The 18,300-nt window shown below is 35.6% G+C and overlaps 1 protein-coding gene across 1 annotated transcript in view; it reads right to left on the bottom strand.

Annotated features, from left to right (window-relative positions):
• MTX2 (metaxin 2) overlaps nucleotides 1–18,300 on the bottom strand; it is a 67,019-nt gene that overhangs the window by 8,136 nt on the left and 40,583 nt on the right. Inside the window, exons 4-9 of the mRNA XM_040475467.1 lie at nucleotides 12,402–12,474; nucleotides 7,531–7,607; nucleotides 6,179–6,271; nucleotides 5,633–5,671; nucleotides 5,122–5,247; nucleotides 3,723–3,799 (exon numbers count right to left, since the gene is read on the bottom strand). Of these exons, the coding sequence (XP_040331401.1) occupies nucleotides 3,723–3,799; nucleotides 5,122–5,247; nucleotides 5,633–5,671; nucleotides 6,179–6,271; nucleotides 7,531–7,607; nucleotides 12,402–12,474 (485 nt within the window). The remainder of the gene's footprint in view (nucleotides 1–3,722; nucleotides 3,800–5,121; nucleotides 5,248–5,632; nucleotides 5,672–6,178; nucleotides 6,272–7,530; nucleotides 7,608–12,401; nucleotides 12,475–18,300) is intronic.

The following is an 18,300-nucleotide window of genomic DNA, read 5'->3' as shown; positions in this document are numbered from 1 at the left end:
ACACTCTTTCTTTTTCAAATATAACTCTTCTTCCAATTTCTCAATTTAAGCTGGTTTTTTGTTTTTTTTTTTTTACATTTTATTTATTTTTGAGAGACAGAGCACAAGTGGGGAAGGGGCAGAGAGAGAAAGACAGAATCCAAAGCAGGCTCCAGGCTCCGAGCTGTTAGCACAGAGCCCGACACGGAGCTCGAACTCACAAACTACGAGATCATGACCCTGAGCCGAAGTTGGACGCTTAACTAAGCCACCCAGGCGCCCCTCAATTTAAGCTAGTTTTAAAAAACACTTACTGAGCCTCTGCTACCAACTAGGGTTTGTTTAGAAAATACACAGACCTGCAAGGAGCTCATAAATGCTTTACAACAATGTAATTCATTCATCCTGACTATACTTAGGGGGAAAAAGGTAACATAAAAATAACCCTTTAAGAAAAGTTTACTTTTTCATTCCAAGTCCATGCTCACATGAAAAAGAATAAATGACCCAGTAGTCTGTCAGTATGTGTCTTAAAAGAGATCACATCAGCAAGATAGCTTATATATAACAAGAAAATACAGATTTTGTTTAACTGCATTTCAGAACTATGATTTAAAGATTTAAATGCTACCAACACTATATACTATTAAGAATAAAGAGGCCACCTGATATTAATAACTATCTTGCATTATTTCTAATTCCTTTCAATTTCACCTTCCTTTTTTCTTTCCACCATTTATCTTCTTTGTCCTCTTTTCCCAATTCCTATTCCTGCTGCAGGATGTCCCTCATCTCCCTTTCCCCTTCTCTCATCAAGTACAACTACCGAGTTTCTTTCATGAGTCCTCTCAACATCCCCAGAAGGTAAGCTAGGAGAAAATTTTATTCTAATTTTAGAGGGTAAGGGGACAATACACGGGGAAATAAAGTAACTTGCTGAACTCTGGTATATATTAAAGCCAAGAAGAGAATTCAGGCCACTGGCCTGGAATCCAATACTACCTTATCTAGTAGTATCTTAAGTATCTTAAGCTAGTGCTCTATTCACTAAGGTAAGGTATCTCACAAAGTAATGATTCCTGATACATAAAAAATTCTGTCATATCAAAGTGAAAATACAAGTTACATTTTCCTAATTCCAGTTCAGCATTAGACAATGGGGTAAAACTAAAGTTAAAAATAAAATCTATTCATTTTTCAATCATTAGGGGAAAATGTTTATGTAAGTCTCGTACAAGGTAAAACTATTTCAGAAACCTACATCTTAATATTAAACAGTTCCTCCATAGCAACCCTTGGTTTTTTGCCTGTTTTAAACTTTGAATTTTTCATTACAAGCTTAAATATAATCGTACCATTATATGAAAAAAAAAAATTTCTTTCTATTGCCACTAAATTACATGCTAAATGATACCTGGTTATGAAATCCCTGACACTGAGTCAAATGAGAAAAATAAGATATATTCTCTTGGCCTCTCATGAAGATAGCATGTATAACAAAACTAACTCCTAACACATAACAATGCACTTCAAACAATAAAACACACCTCTTCTGAGTGTTTCAACCCCTAAGAATTCCTATATCAGCAAGACAAGGAACTACTTGATACTAACATGTGGATAATTTCTTTTGTGTTAGAGACACACAGAGATCTGTTGATCTCTGAGGCACATACAGAATCTACATTGCAAACATTACTAACATGGCTGTAGAAGCTTTACCTACCAGGATTTCATGGTATGAATTCTTTGACCTCTGTGCTTCAGAGATCAACAGACTCCAAATTTCAATTATAGGTAGTATACTTTAATATAACAAATATTTTTTCCTTTTTTTTTTTTTGAAATTTTTTAAAGTTTATTTATTTATTTTGAGAGACAGACAGAGCATGAGTGGGGGAGGACGGGGGGGGGTGGGGAGAGAGACAAAATCTCAAGCAGGCTCTGCGCAATCAGTGCACAGAGCCCGATGTGGGGCTCAAACCCATGAAGTTGTGAGATCATGACCTGAGACTAAATCAATAGTCAGACACTTTACAATTGAGCCACCTAGGCATCCCTTCCTTAATATAACAAATATTTCTAAGCTATCACCACAGTTGTGTTTGTTACAAATATTAATATCTATACCAAAAGATGTTTGACGTGGCTACAGAAGATGACTGCCTAGAAAGATATAATAAACAATAGCAAATAAACCTTTTTAAAATTACCAATCTAAAAAGCAAAAATTTGTATTATAGAGCCAAGAAAAGTCTAGAATTTCTTTTTTTTTTTTTTTTTTTTTTTTATTTTTTTTTTTTTAAACGTTTATTTATTTTTGGGACAGAGAGAGACAGAGCATGAGCAGGGGAGGGGCAGAGAGAGAGGGAGACACAGAATCGGAAACAGGCTCCAGGCTCTGAGCCATCAGCCCAGAGCCCGACGCGGGGCTCGAACTCACAGACCGCGAGATCGTGACCTGGCTGAAGTCGGACGCTTAACCGACTGCGCCACCCAGGCGCCCCGAAAAGTCTAGAATTTCTACGTAAAACAGTGTGATTAAAATGCTAATTTAGGCCCATCTTAAATTGTATCACAGGATGATTGTGACATATTAAAATTGTAACATTTTAAAAAAAATTTTTTTAATGTTTATTTTTGAGAGAGAGCCCGAGCGAGCAAGCATGAGCAGGGGAGGGGCAGACAGAGGGAGACACAGAATCCAAAGCAGGCTCCAGGCTCTGAGCTGTCAGCACAGAGCCCAACAGGGGGCTCGAACTCACAAACTGGGAGATCATGACCCGAGCGGAAGTCGGACACTTAACCAACTGAGCCACCCAGGTGCCCCAAATTCTAACATTTTTTTTTAAAAAGGAAAATTCATTCTTTGCCTTGATACTCTTTTCCAGGTTACAAAATAATTCTGTCTTAAACATGAATTATTCAATTTACATATACATACATACATATTTAACCTACATCCTTCATACTCATTTCTGTGCTTTACAAATACTTTCATTAACTTTTAAAATTAAAGCACAACTTACAGACCTATTTTTTTTTATTTTTATTTGTTTATTTCTTTATTTTGAGATAGAGAAAACCTGTGGGGAACAGGCACAGAAAGGGGGACAGAGGATCTGAAGTGGGTTCCATGCTGACAGCAGAGAGCCCGATGTGGGACTCGAACCTGCAAACTGCAAGATCATCCATCACCTGAGCCGAAGTCGGACACTTAACCAACTGAGCCACCCAGGCACCCCTATTTTCATTAACTTTTAAAAGATAAGTTCATAATAGTGTTTGTCCATCCAACAATGTTTTTAATTGTTTATTTTTATTCACTCTTCTACTCCCCAGGGTATCACCCTATATAAAAAAGTATAGCTACACTTCATGTTTTAACAGTACTTTGCAAATGCAGAATTTTATTAAGATTATGTAGTTAGTTCCAAACACAGCATCTGGAACTACCCGTAGTAGCACCTCTATCCTATCAGACAATAATGACTGGTTTACATATCTGCCCTGAAGACAAATTTTTAATGGCAAGGGCTACATTTTAGAAATTTGAGTCTCCCAGAGCCTAGAGCTGTGTCTGATAGCCAAGAAGTGCTAAGTAAATGTCTAATGAGGGCAAAAATGAATTTAAATATACCAAAATCTTTTCACAAATACTGATAAAACAATCCCTCTACGATAGAATAAGTTTGTAACCTAACAATATAGAAAAGAAACTCAAAAAAGATAAACTTTCTTACTGCTTATTGAAGAAATATGGTTGTGTTCCCAGTCTTTGAGAAAGTGCTTGACAGCACTGGTCTACATCTTCTAAGACCTAACAAAGGCAACGGACCACAAAGAAAAATATTTAAATTAGCAAAACAATAAAATGTGTCTAACACTTAGTCTGCACCACAGTTTATAACAAAAATATAAATGTAGGTAACTTTTCGTAATATATTTAAATCGGACTACAGAACACATACAGAACATAAGCCATATTTTTTTTCATAAGCAATACTTTCTATATAACAGGAAGACAATGTGAGAACAGCTTTCCTTTAAACACAAGTACACTTACGTTACTTGTAAGGATTACTATCAAAGAAAGTTTTTATCTCAAAACTCCACACCCTACAAAAATGTTTTCCTGAATCCATATATTCAAATTATCTTACATATATTAAAAAGCTTGCTTCATAAAGATGACACTACTGACCTACCATGAGTAAAAGCATCTGAGTGGTCTTCCTGCTAGTGGAGATGGATTTATGTCATTTACTCAATCCCTATTCATTTACCCAATCCCCCTGGTGGCCAATGGCACACATCGGTAAACTGGCTGCTAGGACTACGCATAGCCTTGGAAAAGAGACATTAGTTTAATGACTGAATTAGTTCAATCTCATGACCTTGACCAGACACGTATTTTTTTAATTTTGCTACTTCAGTAAATTTAAGACTAAAAAAAAAAAAACAGATATATTAAGCACTGTATTTAACAGGGTTTGTTTTTTTATTTTTGTTTTTTTTTTTTTTTTAATTCTGATGTTGCAGGCTACATTTACTGACATAAAAGATGCCCACGATGTACTGGTGAATGAGAAAAAAAAAATCAGATTATAGAGTGACAGGTATAACATGATCCCATTTAAGGAAAGTGTTATTAAGAGATATCCAGAAGAATGTTCTCCAAATAGCAGTGGCAATTTCTATGTGGTAGGATTTCAAGCAATCTCTATTTCCTTTTTGAATTTTTCTGTGTTACATAATTTGTTTATAATACAAATAAAAACCACTTCAAGTCAGAAAAAAATAAGAGCAAAAATTTTCTTAATTTTTTTAATTAAAAAAAACTAAATATTGGGGCGCCTGGGTGGCGCAGTCGGTTAAGCGTCCGGCTTCAGCCAGGTCACGATCTCGCGGTCCGTGAGTTCGAGCCCCGCGTCAGGCTCTGGGCTGATGGCTCAGAGCCTGGAGCCTGTTTCCGATTCTATGTCTCCCTCTCTCTGCCCCTCCCCTGTTCATGCTCTGTCTCTCTCTGTCCCAAAAATAAATAAACGTTGAAAAAAAAAAATTAAAAAACACCTAAATATAAAAAATGAATTTCTTAATGCATTAAAGTTGAGGCTTTTGTCAACTTCAGTCTGAACTCACCTGGTCCAGAGTCTTGTTACCCCATCCAATAGCTTTCATCTTACGTTTGACTTCCCACTGTTTCTGGTAGGCCAAAATATGATTCAGGGGCCAAGGGTAAGGAGATCCATATCTAGCATGAGTGATCTAGAACAAAAGGATTTTGTTATCAACACGATTCTTTCTAAAAACAAAGCCTGTTTTTACAAACAGAATACTCAGGAAAACATATTTTCAGAACACAAACATAGCAATCTGAAAAAAATACACAGCTTGCAAGCTAAAAAATTAAAATTTTAAGCCATTCCCTTTAAAAATATATAAACTTTTATGTATTTTGCAACCAGTTATATCAAACGATGACACATAGCTTCCCTAAAATGTATGTGCAAGCAAAATTAAAGTAAGTGAAAAACTATATCACTAATGGTATAAACCACAATGTTTCATTTATGAGCAGGGACTTAAGATTCTGAGCAAAAGTGTTTTCTCATTAAATTTTAATTAAGATAAATGCTGCAGAACCACTCACCTCTCCTACTGTAGCTTCATCACACCACTGAAGATACAACTAGGAACAAAAGAACAGTCACTAGAACTTTAGAACACCAAAGAGAAAATGGATAAAGAAAATTATTTTCTGCCATGGTGATTTTTTATGAGCCAACCCTATAAATGTCACACGTAAGACAGTTTCCCTCCTCTGGCTAATGTTGCTATATAGAATTATTAAATTTAATTGATGGTAATACTGAATAAAAGTATTTCTTATTCATATAGTAGTGTATCTCTAAATATCATCAAAGTATTTTACAGATATGAATGAAGTAAACGTCCCAAGCCCAAAGTCAAATAACGAATGGGCAAGAATCACTCCTTTTTACAAATAGAAAAACTAGATCTGAAATGCCAGGCAACTTGTTCAAACATAATAACCAAATAATTCCAGGAACCATCCTAGTCCGAGAATTGACAGACTATATTCCTATTTCTCAATAATTTTAAAATAACCCATAAGAAAGATTATCTTTTGTAAGAGGAAAAGCTTATTTTCAAGGCCTATTATCTTCTATTATACCTCTGCAGTCAACAGCATATTGTTGACTAATTCCATGTAGGCTTTCATTTCTGCTTTTTGGACTTCATCCAGCCCATCACTAAGAGAATGGCCCTAAAGGGAATTTAAAAAAATTTAAAAGAGCATCGTATTAAATAGAGAAAAACTTTCAGTTATCTTACTACCAAATAATATAACTTTTTACATCAATGGTTTTATGACAAATGTCCAATAAACTTCTAGAATATCTCCTAAAATTTTATATGAAAAATCATTAATTATCTGCTATCACTACAAAATATTAGTAAGTATTTCTATGCTATCATAAAAGTGTATCTTTCAATGGACAAAATTAAATTTTCAATTATTGCACAAAAGAAGAAAACAAGAATGATCAGTAAACCTTTTTTTCTAAGAGACTAACCTTATTAGTAATAAAATAAATGCTGGAAGATTGACATGTGTTACTTATAAAGTGGTCAAAGTTGAAAAAAATGTTAGTAAACGTATAGGGAAACAGACATTAATTTTTAAATTCTAATATACTATAATAATGAAAAAATGCATAAAATGGTATATCCTTTAGTTCAATACAACCATCTGTGGTGAGATTTTAAAAATGCACACCCCCTTTAACATCACAGTATCACTCTTCGGAATTTATCCTAAAAAGATAACCTGACAAGTTTACAAAGGTGTGTATAGAAAATATTTACCTGAACACTCAGTAAGAACCAAAACCTGACTACAACTTAATGTGTCCATCAATAAAGACTTAAGTGAATAAGTTATAATACATCCATATAAAAGAATACTATACAAGAATTTAAAAGGATGATGTATTTCTGTAGTCATTAACATGGAAGAATTTCCAAACATATTGATGATTTTAAAAGGCAGGTTGCAAAATAGCACATAATAGTAAGATCTGTATTTTTCTATATATCCAAGAAAAAGTCTGGAAAGATGTTCCCCAAAATGTTAGTGGGGGGTTGTCCTTTATAAGTATTAAAACGTAAGCTGAATAATTCAAATGTATATATTAATATTCAACTTCTAAATATATCCTATATTTCCTTCTCAAAGGTTAACTCAACATTTTATAACAACCTAAGTTTTCATTTATGACCAAAATTCTCATAAGTGTAAGTTAGAAACTTATCTACCATTTTGTAAAGATCAAATTACATCTTTTGCCATTGATTTACATTACGGGGGAAAAAAACTTCCACTTTAGAAATATTTCTCCACTAGTTTATATTGGCATTTTATGAAACTAGGTTAAAATCAATGTAAATGTTAAGACATGCTAAAGAATGATGAATGACTTAAGAGTAACTGTGATCAAATATATTTAATATCTTTTTTATTACCTTTGCTTTAACGAATTGGACTATTGGACCAAGTTCTGATACTACTTGATTTCCTACATGAATAAAAGGTACTTTACCTGTTGAGGAAAAAGAAATGTATGAAAATACTTTCAGTAAATTAACATAAAAATGGAATGTTTTATTAATATACTGCTCTTGTAATCCTGTAACTTTTGAAAATTATAAATGTGTATGTTAAATTCTATGAACTATTTTTTTAAGCTTATTTACATTGAGAGAGAGACAGAGACAGAGAGATAGGAGAGAGAGCATGAGCAGGGGAGGATTAGAAAGAGAGGGAGAGAAGATCCCAAGCAGGCCCTGAGCTATCAGCATGAAGTCCAATGTGGGGCTAAAACTCTCAAACTCTGAGATCATAACCTAAGCCAAAATCAAGAGTTGGACACTTAAATGACTGAGCCACCCAGGCACCCCAAATTCTATAAACAATTACTAATTTTAAAAGAAAAAAAGGAGATTCATTTCTAGAATTCTCACCTGCATATAGTAACCGACCACAATAATATTCCCTTTGCAGAACTAACACTGACAAGTCACTCTATAGCAGTAAACACTAATTATTCAATTTACATGAATAGGCAGGACATTAGTTCACAACCACTGATAGATTTCTAAGAAATGCAGTGGGTCTTTCTCTTCAGAGTCCAATGAATCAATCTATTTTTAAACTACATTTAAGAAGACGACTTCTTTTTACATCTACTTTTAAACCTCAGACACGTAAGTTCAATATCTTAAGCACATAACGGTACATTAATAAATGTCTTTGACTCAAAAAAAATCAGGAATTAAGAGAATTAACAATCTTTGAAGGTATGCTAGTTTATGAATTCTAATACAAAGTATGTTCCCAGACATATTTGGGGGAAAAAAATAAAATTATGCTTATAAAAACTGGCTTCTCTCTATAAATGTCACATTAAAAAACTAATATTTCATTTTTATAAAAACTAATAGTTGACAAAATTATCAGAGAGGATAATAGTCTCCAAACAGCAATGAAGTTCACCCCAAAAGCTAGAGGATGAAATCTGCTGTCAGACCTAATTCAGAGTTCACAATAACAGCAGGCTTCTTCATGGTCCTTTTCAACAGATTGACTCCTCTCGGCCTCATGCAGACCTAGGGTAAAGGATGAGGTGCACAGCACCAACAAAAGCTTCACCTACATCCATAAAATAATGTGCATTATAAGGGAAAGGCAGGCCTTCGGGGAAACAACTCTATTGATGTGTTTAGAAGACATTTCCATGATACCAGTATAAAAACACTGCATTCCACATACCTTTCTTCTAATCTTGCAAAGGTGAGAAGAATTTATTTGGGTAAATAAGTACTGGGTAAATAAGTAAAATTAGTAAATAAGTAAAAACTAAGTAAAAAGTAAGTACTGGTAAATTTATGGGGTCAGTAAGTAAAAAGGTATTGGGTCATAGTGTTTTTTAGCTTGAGATAAAATCTTTGTTAAGTACTATAATGCTAGAAATAGCACAGGTCTTTGTTAAGTACTATAATGCTAGAAATAGCACAGGTCGTCTGAGATAAAATGATCTAAGAATGAAAACTATGTGTGGATAAATGCCTAGACTAAAGCTATTTTTAGGGCATAGCATTTTGAAAGCAAAGTGTACTTCTCATTTTCAATAACCAGTTTGGTTTGTATTTTATTTCTTTTCTTAAAAATACTTTGAGTATTGGGCACTGGGGTGGCTCAGTTAAGCATCTGACTTCGGCTCAGGGCATGATCTCTGGTTCGCAAGTTCTAGCCCCCCATGGGGCTCTCTGCTCTCTGCTCTCAGCACGGAGCCCACATCAGATCCTCTGTCCCCCTCTCTCTGCCCCTTGCCCGTGCATGCTCTCTCTCTCAAAAATAAATTTAAAAAATTATTTTTTCAGTATTGTAGATTATGAAGCAGGAAAGCAGAGTACTCATACATCTCTAAATATAAAGATATATATAAAAATCAAGGCAACAAATTAGAAGTAAATAATGTTTTTTGTCACTAGCCTGACTTAAAGTGGAGCCAATGTTGGGGTGCCTGGGTGGCTCAGACGGTTAAGCATCTGACTCCTGATTTCAGCTCAGGTCATGATCTCAAGGTTCATGAGTTTGAGCCCTGCCTTGGGCTCTGTGGTAACAGCACAGTCTGCTTAGGATTCTCTCTCCTCCTCCTCTCTCTCTCTCTCTCTCTCTCTCTCTCTCTGCCCCTCCCACATTCATACGCACTCTCTCTCTCTCTCTCTCTCAAAATAAATAAACTTAAAAAAAAGTGGAGCCATTGTTAATCCTTATTATTGCAAGTACCAGGCAAAAGCACAGTGAGACATTTATTCGCTGGCACCAATCAAAGACCATTAAAAAAAAAAAATCTGAGGGCCCTATTTCTTATTTTATGCAAAATAATCATTTTTTCAACTTTTGTTTTTAAGGGCTCCTGGCTGGCTCAGTTGGTAGAGCATGCAACTCTTGATCTCAGAGTCGTGAGTTCAAGCCCCACAATTGGGCATGGAGCCTACTTAAAGATTTTTTTTAAAAAGTGCTTTTAAAAAAGAATTTTTGTCTTTAAAGGAAGCAAGAAGAAAGCAAGCAAGTTTGTAGATTCAGAAAATATTAGAAACAAAAAGAACCCCGGATACCATCTAATGCAATCACCACATATTACAGATGAAGTCACTGACACTCAAAAAAGAGAAGGGAAATTTCCCAAGGAAACTGTTAATAAGTGACAAGGTCACAGAAGGATTAGAGTAAAAATTTCGTAGCTCTTAGCCAAGCAGTCTTCTGATTACTCCATGATGCTCTCTGCTTTAAAAATCTACTAGAACAAGATCACTCCAACAAATAAAATATCCCTTGATCACCCCAAATCATATGATGAAAGAGAGTAATACTAGTCATATGATACAATTTAAATAAATGCCTTAAGAGAAAGTGCCATTTTCATCTACTTATGGGAGACTCCTCTCTATGAATGTATGTATGTATATATGTATGATTTGTAGCCTCTATAGTATTTATTTGTCTTTCAAAATATCACCTAGGTGATACTTAGTACAGTCATTTTAGGAAACAGGTGGATGAACCACATGGCTTTTCCTCATTTGCCAAGGATAGTAACTTTAGTATTAGATTATTAACATTTTTGTATGCATAGCTACACTCTTTTTGTATGACTACATAAAGGAAAAAGTGGACAGAACCCAATATAATTCATTTCACCAGAATTCAGAAAGTTTATAAAATTTCTATACAAAAATAATAGAAAATGAGTTAATTAATGGGCTTCAAGAATCTAAAACATGTCTATGTTTACAAATCTAGAAATTCTTTTATGGAGATGTTTTAAAATGTATATTCATAAATCTATAAATGTAGATTATTAATGTAGAATTTTCAGTGTGTATGGAGGCTGTCTTCACAGCTTTTGATAATTATTACCACCTTTAAGAATCGAAGATGAAAAGAAAAAAATGCTTTATACAAGTCATTTCTAAGTTATTTTCACAGTGAGGAGACAGATAAATGTCTTCCTAAAAGCAATGTAACTCACTTATCCCAACCATTTATACTCAGTGGATTTACCCATAAAGGAGCGATTCTGTGTTATTACTGTAGCAGCAAAACCATAATTATAATCCATACCAATTTTAGTTAATATTTATCAGCTTTGTGGCACTATATTTTTATATTAAAAATTATCTGAACCAGGGGCACCTGGGTGGCTCGGTTGGTTGGACGACCAACTTCGGTTCAGGTCATGATCTTGCAGTTCATAGGTTCAAGCCCCATATACGGCTCTGTGCTGACAGCACAGAGCTCAAAGCCTGGAGCCTGCTTCAGATTCTGTGTCTACCTCTCTCTCTGTCCCCCTCCCCTTCTCACGCTCTGTCTCTCTCTCTCTCTCTCTCTCAAGAATAAATAAATGTTGGGGCGCCTGGGTGGCGCAGTCGGTTAAGCGTCCGACTTCAGCCAGGTCACGATCTCGCGATCCATGAGTTCGAGCCCCGCGTCGGGCTCTGGGCTGATGGCTCAGAGCCTGGAGCCTGTTTCCGATTCTGTGTCTCCCTCTCTCTCTGCCCCTCCCCCGTTCATGCTCTGTCTCTCTCTGTCCCAAAAATAAATAAACGTTGAAAAAAAAATTTTTAATAAAAATAAAATAAAATTTAAAAAAAAAGAATAAATAAATGTTAAAAAAAATTAAAAAATTAAAAAACTGAAAATTACAATTAAAAAAAATTTATCTGAACCATATTTATTTAAAGTTGTACCCTAATCTACTAATACATGACACACAGAAAAGGCAACACTGATTATAAAAAATAGCAGAAAGGCTAAAATCTTAATAAAAAGTATTTTAAAACCTGTTGAAATAAAAATAAAAAAGAAATAATTAGAAACTAAAAGCTTTCAGAGATGACCTTAAGATCTTTGACAAATTAATTATTCCACACTCTCTTCTTCCCTCTGAATAATAAGAGGACATAGTTTAGAGAAGTGTGTTTAATAATGAATGGATTCATTAATATTAAAATTTGTTTTCTGAAGTGGAAACAGCACTATGTAAATAAGATTGGGGATATCTGAGATTATGTATTTTCTTAATATTTCTTAATATTTACTGTGACTTTCCACTAACCATCTATGACCGCAGAGTTGAAATGAACAGCCATGTCCGCCCAAAGATTATCAAGTTTACAATTGTTACTTCATAAAACCATGGGAAAAGTCTTCAAAGGGTAAACTAAACAAAAAAATCTAGGTACAAACTGAACTATCACTACAATTTCACCAATACAGAATATTAACAGAGAATTAAAAAAAAAAAAAAAAAAAAAAAACAACAACTTACCAGATGGAGACATATATTCTGCATTTGCCCTACAAACCACTTTGACAGGCAGGTTACACATTTGCAAAAAGGCCTGCAAGTCAATACAAGTATAATTAGCCTAGTGAAGGTAGATATATATTTGAACAAAACTTTTTACTTATTTTCTAAACTTGAGCAAAAGCTCATAGAGTAACACTTTATTGGAAAAAAATGAATCAATTTAAAGTAAAATACTTGTCCGAACAAAATCAAATGTCATTTCGGTGCTAAAAAAATCAAGGACTTAGACACCAGTAAATGTATGTATGACACTTAGAGCGTTTATACACACTTTAAAAAATGTAAATTATCCACACTTATTTTATTCCATTAGTTTATATAAGTCAGCAATACTATGTATTGGTTTAACCTTCTTTAATAGATGACTATAAAGTCCAAATTTTACAAGGTATTGCTTAATTCCACTATTCTTTCCAGGATCTTCATCTTTGTCTTAGAGGAAAATTCTCAAAATGTTATTTTTGCTACTTCCAAGTTCTTTCTTATATACTCAGTATTCTAATGTGTAGCTTTATGCTTATCAATTCACTTTTTAAAGACATAAGTTGTTGGTTTTCACTTTGTTTATAGTAACAAAAATTTCACAAGCAACTTAAATGTCTAACAATAAAGAACAGGTAAATTATTTACGGTGAATCCAAATCATGTAATGTTATGCAATCACTTTTTAAAAATCACGAATTGGGGCGCCTGGGTGGCTCAGTCGGTTGGGCGTCCGACTTCAGCTCAGGTCACGATGTCGCAGTCCGTGAGTTCGAGCCCCGCGTCGGGCTCTGGGCTGATGGCTCAGAGCCTGGAGCCTTCTTCCGATTCTGTGTCTCCCTCTCTCTCTGCCCTTCCCCCGTTCATGCTCTGTCTCTCTCTGTCTCAAAAATAAATAAACGTTTAAAAAAATAAAAAATAAAAAATAAAAATAATAAAAATCACGAATTGTATCTTCACACAAGGCTGCACGAAATAAGTTTATTTCCCAGTCTTCCTTACAGCTGGATGTGACCAATGTCTACATTCTCACCAATGAGACTTAAAGTTCTGGGCAACGGCTGGGAAGTTTCTTCAAAAATAATGGATATGACCTCTCCTCTTTTTTTCCTTCCTGCTCACTGGAATATGAAAAGGATGTCTACAGCCACAGCAGTCAAACCCAACCATGAAGCAGAAGCTGAGAGAAGATGGCAGAGCAACAAGAGGAAAGATGCCTAGTTCCTTGGTAATCACCGAACCTAGATTACCTGTGTTTATAAGAAAAAGAAATAAACTTCTATCTTTTCAAGTCTCTACTATTTTGGGTCTTCTATAACTCCTAGCCAAACCTAAATCTAACTGATGCACCAACAATTACTGTGTCTAGCTTTAAACCCCACCTCAACCAACCAAAAGCTGATTCTGTGTAAGTGCACACTGTCATCTAAATACCATAACCTGTGCTTCCAATTTATAATAGTGAACTACTTGACTGACCCACAGGTATAGACTAGGATCAAAATTATGTGGAAGGCTTATTAAAACACAAATTGTTCAGAACGGAAGAATTAGAGACAGTAAGTATCAACAGCTCTTTCAACAAGAATGGATGAGAAGAAAAGGAAGAAGGGGATTAGAAGGGTCTTCCTTCTATTAATATGTAGTGGTACTCGATGAGGGAGAAAGGTTGAGCTTGAAAAAAAAACAGCAAAAACACACTGAAATGATAAGAAACAGGGAGAACAACAGGCATACAAGATCCATGAGAAGGTAAAAAGGGATGTAAGAGCACAGGTAGAGGGATCTGGTTATTTGTCAAAAAGCAGGACAGCTTGCTACTCCAATGCAAGGGGTGGTCAGTGTCAGTGGTAACTACAAGATGGTGAGCAAGAAGGACAAGAAAATGAGAATGCTCACATCCTGTGAAATGGGAGAAGAAATCATCTGCTGAGAATGAAGGCATAAGGGGATTGAGGCCTTCAAAGAAGAACAAAAAGAATCTGAAATATTATCTTAACATTATCTTCTCAAATGTTTGGATAATATTCCCGTTAACAATTACAATACTCTAAAAACAGTAAATATGGTATATTTTGCTAAACTAAATGTATAGTGGTAACTGTACTAATCTTTATTCCAAAAAGCTGTATTTCACCAAAAAAAATTAAGCAAAATGGTAATGTTCTGCAATCAAAGCCATGTTTCCAGTCCTGTGAATTTTTAACTTTTTTACTTTTTTTTTTTAATGTTTATGTATTTTTGAGACAGAGAGAGACAGAGCAAGAACAGGGGAGGGTCAGAGAGAGAGGGAGACACAGAATCCGAAACAGGCTCCGGGCTCCGAGCTGTCAGCACAGAGCCCGACGCAGGGCTCGAACTCACGGACCATGAGATCATGACCTAAGCCGAGGTCGGACGCTCAAACGGCTGAGCCACCCAGGCGCCCCTACTTTTTTACTTTAAAGAAAGGTTAGCAATTTAGCAATGCTCAATTCACCACAGACCTCAATTGATGACATAATTCTAGTTAGCCAAAGATTAATTTTACAACATTTACTACAATTAACCTTCATCCTTCGTTCAGAAGAAATTTTATAAATTAACCTGCAGTTTATAAGGAAGTCTGATGTCACAAACAGAACATTTTATTCAAATATTAAAAATGCAAACCAGAACATTACCATAACTGTCTTTGAGAATATAAAAACTTTAAATCCAAACCAAGCTTTGATCCAAACAGTAATTCTCCTCCTTTATCTTGTAGGATGGAAGAAAATTTCTGAGAGGTCCCAAAATAGAATTTTCAATTTTCGCTTTCACTTTCAATCTCCTTCTTAGGTTGGAATGATACACCAACCTAAAACACATTTTATTTTCAATTCTGAAATTGCAGTCTGCATATTTTTATTCCCATGTGAATCCAAAGAAAAATGTAGTTTTAACTATAATAAGGAAATTAGGGTAACTCCGCTAACTCCTATTCCTCCGCTGGACACTTTATTCCAAACTAATTCAAGTGATTAATAATATAAAATAATCTGCACCAAAATCTTAGCACATACTATCAGAATAATGTTCAATAACTGTGCTGTCCAATATGGTAGCCACCAGTCACCGGTGGCTATTTAACTTAAATTTAAATTAATTAAAATTCAATAAAATTTTTAATTCAGTTCCCCAGTCACACTAGCCACATTTCAAGTGCCCTATAGCCACATGTGGCTAATGGCTACCATATTTATTGGTATGAACATTTACATCATCACAGGAAGTTCTATTAGACAATACAGATCTACAGCAATGGTAATCAGTGCACAGAAGACATCTTAGCAAGACAGGCTGACATCATCTGAAAGTGATCAGGCTAAATATTATAAAAACAATCTGCACAATATGAGAGTGCTCATAAACTCTGCAATTGACCAATCAACTTTTGATGACAGTGACACATTAAGCACCGTAATATTTTCAATTAAAAAAAAACTAAACTAAATAGGGTTTATTCTGAGCAACTCCAACTGATAAAATGAGATAAATTTATTAACATGTGAAAACTAAGAATTTAACAATGAATAAATTAAAACTACAGCCAATAAATATATTTTCTTTGAATGGTAAGTTTTTTTAATTTTTTTTTTCAATGTTTATTATTATTGAGAGAGAGACACAGAGCATGAGCAGGGGAGGGATACAGAGAGGGGGGGAAAACAGAATCTGAAGTAGGCTCCAGGCTCTGAGCTGTCAGCAGAGAGCCTGACGCGGGGCTCAAACTCACAAACTGCGAGATCATGACCTGAGCCAAAGTCAGTCGCCTAACCAACTGAGCCACCCAGGCGCCCTGAATGGTAAGGGATTTTTTAACACACACACACACATATACACACACAGAACCCAGTACCTGACTTCTAAACTCTGAAATTTAATAAGCCTGATGTAGTTTCAACATATTAAATAAATTAAATTCATAACATCAAAAAAAATTCATTGAAGCAATGTTGCTACATTTTTTATTTCCTAAAAAATATAAAAAGTAATACCAGATCATGGATAATTAAACATAAAGGGGGGCGCCTGGGTGGCGCAGTCGGTTAAGCGTCCGACTTCAGCCAGGTCACGATCTCGCGGTCCGTGAGTTCGAGCCCCGCGTCGGGCTCTGGGCTGATGGCTCAGAGCCTGGAGCCTGTTTCCGATTCTGTGTCTCCCTCTCTCTCTGACCCTCCCCTGTTCATGCTCTGTCTCCCTCTGTCCCAAAAATAAATAAACGTTAAACATAAAGAACTGAAGTTACACATTTATCTCTGTAATCCTCTAAAAATCTACCAAAATAACAGTGAAGAAATAGAAAACTGATAAACCCAGAAAGACACAAAGAAGGGGAGAGGAGACCAAAGCAGACCAGAAATATCTGCCCATTTTTGTCAGATGGAAAGCAGACTTAGGGCAGAGGAAGCTGAAACCCAAGAGCATGCAGAGGAAAAAAATCAATGTGTCCACATCACAGAAACTAGGAAGATTCCAAAACTGGAGGCACCACGTACCACAGAGGGTGGAGGTGAGGTAAAGGACTAAAAATAAGAGTGGCTGAAAGTGTGTATAAGTATCACACAACTAGTCCACCCCCAACCTGGTAGGAGACAGAGGTCCATTCTCTGAAGAAACCCAACCAGAGAGACTCCTGACTCAAGGCTCAAGCAGCACAGCAGGGTGGGTTGGGGCTGTTACACTGAAAAGAGGAACATGAAGGCAGAGTGTACGCACAGACCAAAGAGACCCACAGCACCCCCTCTCCCCTCTCAGCTCTCACAAGCTGGTAACGAATTTGAGTACCTCCAAGATAAGAGAGATACCTATAGAAAAGCCCTACAAATGCTGATATGATAGTAGGGGTGGGAGAGGTTGGGATAGCCGCCAACAAAAATGGCAGCTCACTGTGCAATCAGTCTACAGTGAAGTCCACACGTCAAAAAGTCCCTCATCTCCCCATCAGCTTTTTAGTGTCTCACTCTTAAATATAAATTGTTAGGACAGATCAATAGATACTTGAGGAAAGCCTCGAACATAAAATACAGAGCCAAAAGAAGCCACAAAAAAGGAACTGACAGGAAACAAAAAATACAGAGAAGACAACTTCAAAGAAAAATTATAATGGTTAATATTTATTTAGCACTTACTAGGCACCAGGTACTTGCATAAGAGCTTTGTCCGAGCGGTAGGTACAACAAATATGCCTCTTTTAATAGGGGAACACACAAACATATAAAGAGGTTAAGGGATCTGAACAAGCATACGGAAAGGAAGAAAGGAAAGGAAGGAGGAAAAGAGGGAGAGAAGAAGGGAGAGAAAGAAAGGAAAGGAAAGGGGAAAAAAGGAAAACAAAAAGTGAACCATACAAAGGACTGAGCAGATAAATGACAATGACATTCAGTGTCTCAAAGAGCAACTCTGAAAGCTCGACGGTAATCCAAGGGCTTCAAAAAATCTTGTCAGCCTAAAATTCTACATGCGGCCAAGGTATTAATGAAATGTGAAGACAGAATAAAAACAGTACCACATAAGCAAGGTCTTTACATTTTTATTGCCCATGTATCCTTTCTCAGGAAGCCAATGAAGAATGTGCTGTACAATAAAAATAATAAACCAAGAAAAAAAAAAAAAAGAATACAGGATCCAGAGAATATGGGGATCCAACAAAAAAGCAGAAAGAATTCCCTGGATGATGATGAATAGCAGTCATAAGAAAACAGCCCTGCAGCCAACAGAGGAAGGAACTGTTCCAATTAAAGCAGAAGGAACAGGAGTTTCCAAGGTAGTATTTCTGAGAGAAAAGACAAAAAGGATCTGATGTATTTGGCCACTGTGAGGGGGAGTAGTATAGATCAGTCAGAGTTTAGGA

This window comes from Herpailurus yagouaroundi, unplaced genomic scaffold (assembly GCF_014898765.1).
Source record: "Herpailurus yagouaroundi ecotype Mexico unplaced genomic scaffold, PumYag 140, whole genome shotgun sequence".
NCBI classification, from domain to species: Eukaryota; Metazoa; Chordata; class Mammalia; order Carnivora; family Felidae; genus Herpailurus; species Herpailurus yagouaroundi.
This window is presented reverse-complemented; position numbering and strand designations above follow the sequence as displayed.